This window comes from Psammomys obesus, unplaced genomic scaffold (genome assembly GCF_907164565.1).
Source record: "Psammomys obesus unplaced genomic scaffold, mPsaObe1.curated_primary_1811, whole genome shotgun sequence".
Classification (NCBI taxonomy): Eukaryota; Metazoa; Chordata; class Mammalia; order Rodentia; family Muridae; genus Psammomys; species Psammomys obesus.
Window position 1 is genome coordinate 16,484,251 of NW_026585580.1, and position 6,390 is coordinate 16,490,640.

Consider the following 6,390-nt stretch of genomic DNA (forward strand, 5'->3'; position numbering starts at 1 on the left):
GGGAGCTGTGGAACAGCTCACTTGCCTGGCGCAGGACAAGGTGAGGGGGGGGGCTGTCCACCTGGTGGTGGGGTATGCGTTGCACAGATTCACTTGTTTCTGCAGTTGTACCCGCAGCTCTGATTCCAGTTCCTTTAGAGCGCTAGGCATTGGGCATTGTCCCAACCTGGCCCCAGGTTCACCTGGCTCCTGGATGGCCGTTCATCAGCACCTCAGTCTCCTGGCGTTTGGCTGCATCTCTGTGCAGATCTGAGATGGCTGATGGGAACATTTGAGAACATATGCCCTCGTAGAAGTGGCCTCAGATGCGTTCCTGGAACAAGAAAGACGTGTGCTAGCATATGCTTCTTGCTAGCGTCTGGCTTGAGCAGTGACATCAAAGCTGTTCAGCCAGTCTCCCAATTAAAACAGCCCATCTTTATCCTCATGGGGGAGAAAAATCAGAATGGTGTTTTTCCTTTTCAAGTTCCTGAGACACATTTGGTATGAAATTAGTGATTTGTTTCAATCCAAAGACATAAGAAATGAGATTTCCTTTCACTTCTGGGCCTTGCAGCTCGAAGAAAAAAATAATGTATGTTTTATACCTCATCCTACTCCTTTTAGGAGTTCTAATTTTTTTTCAGGCCTTGAAATTTACTTAATAGTAACTTTTCTTGGTCTGTGGTGTGCTCTATACATGATAACTGCATTTTTTAAAATGTGTGTGTGTCTGTGTGTGTGTGTACCATGTGCATGTAAATGCCTAAAGAAGCCAGAGAGGGTCAGATCTCCTGGAGGTGAAGTTAGAGATGGTTGAGAGCTGCCATGTGGCTGCTGGGAACTGAACCAGGGTCCTCTGCAAGAGCAGCAAGCGCTCTTAACGCTGCGCCATCTCTCCGGCTCCAGCTACCGTATTTGTTAAGCCATTCTCATGGGAAACGGGCAGACCAGGCCCAGCATCTCCCAACAGATGCTCAGGCCCCGGTGTTTTCACAGAGCATGAGCACACGCTCCCTCCCCATACCTCACAGGCCCCTCTAGTGAGCACTTAGTCTGGGGCCCTACAAACAGCTGCTGCAGCCGTGTGAGACACTGGAGGCGAGCCCACCCTTGACTACATGCTCAGGGCAGACACATTAACCGTGCTTTGACGGAGGTTGGCGGAGCCACACTAGCTGAGTTTCCACGTTCTTTCCAGCTTCTTCAAGTGGGAAAGGGTGAGACTCTGTGATTTCCTTTCCGCTCCCTTACCTGTTTCAGAACTGCCTTGGCCTGTGGTGAGGCCAAATCCCAAATCCTTGGATGTACTCCTCTGAGTAACTGGTAATTTTATCAAAAGCCCCTTTTTCTTTCATAACCATGTTAGACTCATTTATCAAAAGGGGTGTTGTGAGTGCCGTGGGACAGCTTGATGATAGAACAGCTAGGGTGTGCAAAGCCCTGGACTCCATCCCAGCACCACCACAGGCACGCACGTTGCTGCTGATGGCTCCTGTAGGCTTTACCATGAGGCCCCGACATTTCCAGACCTTATAACACCCACCACAGGAGCACTGTCTTGTTTTTAAATTGAATACCGATGTGGCTTGTCTCTTCCCCGGTGGAATCTTCTGTCAGAGTCCCAGCTACCCGCTCTGATGCGTTACATCACAGCAGGGGTTTGTGTGGGGCAGGCTAGCCTAGAGCATCCACGGCTAAATTGCTGAGGAGCCTGACGTTCTGCTTGATGAAGTCTGATGCCAAGGCCCCTGTCACTGAGCTGGGCCTGGAGGTGCGAGAGGAGCTGGCACCCCTCATAGCTTCACCCAGGCTCAGGTCCAGTTTGTCCCCGCACTCAGGTAGCTCTCTGACCTCTGGTCAGCACAGCCTGGGTTTCTGGTAAAGAAATGAAATTTGAACTTGTAAAGAAGTGGGCTGTTGCCATGTCTGCTTGCCTGGGCAGAGTGTGTGTGGCTGGTGCGTCTCTGGCCCTCTGCCAACAGTGACAATGATGATGGCATCAGTGATAATGGCCTACCGCCTCTATTTTTGGCCGGTACTGAGGACTGAGCCCAGGGCCTTGCGCTTGCTAGGCGCACGCTCTCCGACTGGACCACACTCCCAGCCTCTGTTTCCTATTGTTGAGCAGCTCCAAAGCGGTGGGTCCTTGCATCTTCTAGTAGACCCTGTCTGCGTTCTCAGCTCCGCTGCCCTCCTTGCTTTGTCATGTAGGAGGAGTCAAAGGCCAGAGTAGAATAAGGACAGATTCCATGGGCATTTACAAACAGTGGATGAGAAACAGAGCAGGAAGATGGAGGGGTTGAGGTTGAGGAAATAAAGAGGAAGTAGCTGTAAATTAAAAAAAAAAAAAGAAAGAAAAGGAGAGGAGGAGGAGGAGAAAGGGGGAAAGAGAGGGAAAGACAGAGGTGGAGAAGGAAGGTGGGTGTGGTGGCTTACATTTGTAATCCCAATACTCGGAGACTGGGACAGTGAGTTCAAACCAGTCTAGGCTACATAGCAAGACCCTCTGTCAAAAAGGAGGAGGGAGAGAGGACAGGGAAAGGGAGGAAAGGGAAAGAAAGAGAAAAGAAAGGAGAAAGCAAGCCCAGAGCAGGGACTCTGTTGAAGGAAGGTCACCCCTGCACCTCTCTTTTGATGTCCAGCAAAGAAAGCGTCTTGGTCTAGGAAGAAGACGTGTGAGCGGACAGAGTTTCTAAAGCCAACCTCAGTTCCAGGAAGGGATTCAGAGGCTGAAAGCAGGCTGTCCTAGGCAAAACAGAATGGACGGTTCTATCCCGTGCGAGCCTGTGAATCAGACAGTGAGCGAGGGAGGAAGGCTGAGCTGGAGAGAAGGCCTCAACGGATCCAGGCCCTACAGGAGAGCACTAAGATCAAATTTAGGACCACAGAGGGGCTGTCATCATTAGCACAAGGTTGGCTAGACACCTTGTCACTAGCCCCTGCTCAACTCAGAGCCAAACAGTGGCTTTTCAGAACTGCTGGGAACAACAGCAGAGTGACAGAAAGAGTTGCTAAGACTGATCAAAAATGGTGGCAAGGGTGGGCTCAGGCTGAAATAAGTCTTTGATTTATGGGTTTTTTTTATCTTTTTAACTTTCTTTTGAAGTTTTCAGCACAGTTCAGCATGTTCCAGACCATTAAAGACCAGCTGGAGCAGAGGACGCGGGTCCTGCAGGCCAACATCCGGTGGCAGCAGGAGGAGCTCCACAAGATCCAGGAACAGCTCTGCCTGGTCCAGGACTCCAGTGTCCAGGTGATGTGCCACACAGGCTGGCCTCCTGGTCCTTAGCAGCCACTTCTGATCAGGCAGGGCCCCCCCACACCCCGCGCACCACCTCACAGCCACCATCATGCTTAGGAAGTATGCAGAAACTCCTGCAGAGCAATCACACAAACCAGTGTTCCAAGCTTGGAGTTCCACGGTGTCCTCTTCCTCACCCTTCGCTTCTGTGGGGACATGTCTGGTTACTGTCCCTGCCTAGATGGTCCCGTGGTCCTGGCTTCCAGTTCCCGTTACCTCAATAGTGAGGTTTCATAGCACCAGGCCAGGACACTGGCCGAGGGAGATGCTGCCATCTCTGCTGTTTTCTCTGACAGAAGGGGTGGGAGGGGGGGATGGGAAGTCATGCTCCCTTGTTCTGCAGCCCAAGAGAGCAACAGAGGGAGCTGGCTTGTCACCTCCCTGCCACCCCCGTGGTGGAAGTCAGTGGGAACCCAACATTGTCTCAGAGTGGTGGTTCACACCCTGACCCCAGGTGCATTTCCTGGAATCCTTTTAAGACTCGTTTGTCTGAGGTTGGGTCTCTTGCCAGGGTCGTATGTGTTGGATCTCTCTCAAGGATAAGTGGCATGGGTCCCCACCCCCGCCCGGGGTTTTGCATATTTTCCTTCAGGACCATTTAACCTCAGGAGCCTATCATTTGGGCCCCGCCGTTAACTGCACCTGTCCTCGCAGCAAACCTGTCTGTCTTGAGAGCCCTAAGCATTTGCAGCCACCTTATACAAGGCAGAGGAGACTGAAAGAGGCCTCAAGTGGACTGTCCCCGCTGCTCACCGTCCCCACCACACTGGCTTTCCTTAGCACCTGCCACAGACACGCCATGGTGAAGACTAGGAAGCCATTGCGCGACAAAACTCACGTATGACAGTGTGGCTTCACAGGGTGGCCACAGGACCCTCTCTCCAGCCATTTCTGCTTCCCCAAGTACACACAGGCTCTGTTGGGGGACGTGGGGATGCTGGCGACACCTGCTGACCCTGTCCTTCCTGCCCCTGCTTGGAACTCTAACTAATGAGACATTCTAAGACGTCTTATGCTGAGGCCTACGTGCCTGTATTCCTGTAAGCATTACTCAGCAAGCTCTACGAGAGCCCTTCTGCCCCTTTCCCTGCTGCGGGGACTCCCCTGTGTGGCGTCACGAGGAATGAACAGCGCGGTCCTCGAGCTGTCAGATTCGTAAAGCCCCGCTTGTTACCCGTTCTTTCCAAAGTGCAGTGTTTTTCTCACAGATCCATAACCTAGTTGGTAGCCTTGAACTTGTCTCACTTCAATTACTTTAATGGAATTTTTGTGCTAACAGGAAGGGGGGAAATTGAAGCAGAAAGTGCTAAAAAGCAAGGTAGGCGTATGAACATCCTCCAGAGCGCCTGGAGCTTTCTGCTTCCTGGCTGTGCCACATGAGAGCAAGGTTTTAAAATAACAGGCAACAAAGCTACGGCTCCTGCTCCCAGTTGTAACGAATATGATGTTTCCCCATTAGGGGCACATTTTGTGACTCCCCAAAGCGTAGATGTATGCTGAGGCACATATGTACCTGTGTTCTACCAGGAGCCATGGAAACCAAGCCTCCAGTGTGTGCCTTCCCTGTGCAAATCAAGCATCCTGGTGCAGCACAACCTGGTGGATGGTAGATCCCAGGCCCTGCAGTTCCTGCCTCTCCATGGCTAAGCCCTTCCCTGTGCTCCCCTCCTGATGAAAGCCAAGCCCCCGGGGCACACCTCCCCTGTGGAAGCCAAGCCCCAGGGCACACCTCCCCTGTGGAAGCCAAGCCCCAGGGCACACCTCCCCAGCGGAAGGCAAAAGGTCTGGTGCCAGCAGACCTCTCGGTTCATTTCTCTGCCCTTATCTTCCCAGTGGAATTTTCCAAAAGAACGTGGAGATCCACGGATAATCAAAGCAGAGAACATCTCCTCCAGCAGCCTGGCTTCCTGTTCTCCACAAGCCTTAAACACATCCTAAAACTCCTACCGAAATGTGATCCTTGTTTAAAAAAAAAAAAAAAAAGATTCAACTGTAAAAATAAGCAAGTGAAAATAACTGTAGCTTCCCCCACTCTACCCACAGCCCTCGGAAGAGGGAAGACGGAAGAGATAAGAAGAGCACAGTGGCAGTCGCTGGCGTCTGGTGACAATGCCTATCACACAGGATTTCTTTGCACTGTTTTTATATCCGTTGCTTCTGAGTGCTCTGTAATAACGACGATAATTTGTAAACGTGGGCAGGTCTGGATATTTCCTTACTTGGTTTGAGAAACTCTTTTTTTTTTTTTAAACATGTTTTTTATAAAACTGACCCCAGAGCCCTTCTGAAGTCAGCTTCTGAGAAGTCCATGAAATTCTTCTCCGCTATTGGTGAAACAGAGGCACGGACGGTGCAAGCCAGCACCCCAACCCGGCCAGGGCTGCTTAATGTGTTCAGCGGACTCCACGGGTTCAGAACTTAAGTGCCTGAATTCTTTTCAAATTCAGGGAGAGGTTTGGTGTTTGCTCCCAGGTGAAGGAGAAAGCTGCACGTGAGCGGAGCACACAGTCAGGAGAAAGGGGGCTCACGGGGTTTTTAGGAGTGTGTGCGCCCTCTGCTGGTTATTCGAATGAAAGCCTGAAACATGCAAACAGTGTGTTCCTTCTAGACAGCCATCAGTCTAGCAAACAGCCAGCCAGCTACCTGTCCAAATCTGTATACCTCACTCAGTGGAGCAGGAGGGCAGGAAGATATAGAGAACAAAGTTTTTCATCCTTGGAGAATATATACAGTTGAGACAGCATAACACACCACACTGTTAGCTACATAACTCAAATAGACTCGATTTGAGCCAAAAGTTTCATCCCCTGGTCTGTCTGCCTGTCTGTCTGTTTCTCCATTCACTCCTCTGTCAGATCTCTGTGCCCAGTCAAAGAGTGAAGATCTCTTTCATTTTAAGAATATTGTTACCATCTAGCATTCGCTCAGCATCTTACATACTTAATAAGCACTGACTTTTTATGCGCTGTCAATATCACTGTGCTGGCTAGTTTTCTTTTATCAACTTGACACAAGCTAAAGTCATCCGAAGGGAGGGAATCTCAGTTGAAAAAAAATGCCTCCATACAATCAGGCTGCAGGCAAGCCTTTCTTAATTAGTGACTTGA

General features: G+C 50.6%; 1 protein-coding gene across 3 annotated transcripts in view; it reads left to right on the top strand.

The window, feature by feature from the left end:
• Npas2 (neuronal PAS domain protein 2) overlaps positions 1-6,390 on the top strand; it is a 166,199-nt gene that overhangs the window by 139,251 nt on the left and 20,558 nt on the right. For all 3 annotated transcript variants that reach the window (XM_055607332.1, XM_055607335.1, XM_055607337.1), the window contains exon 16: positions 3,089-3,235. In XM_055607332.1, coding sequence (XP_055463307.1) covers positions 3,089-3,235 — 147 coding nt within the window. The remainder of the gene's footprint in view (positions 1-3,088; positions 3,236-6,390) is intronic.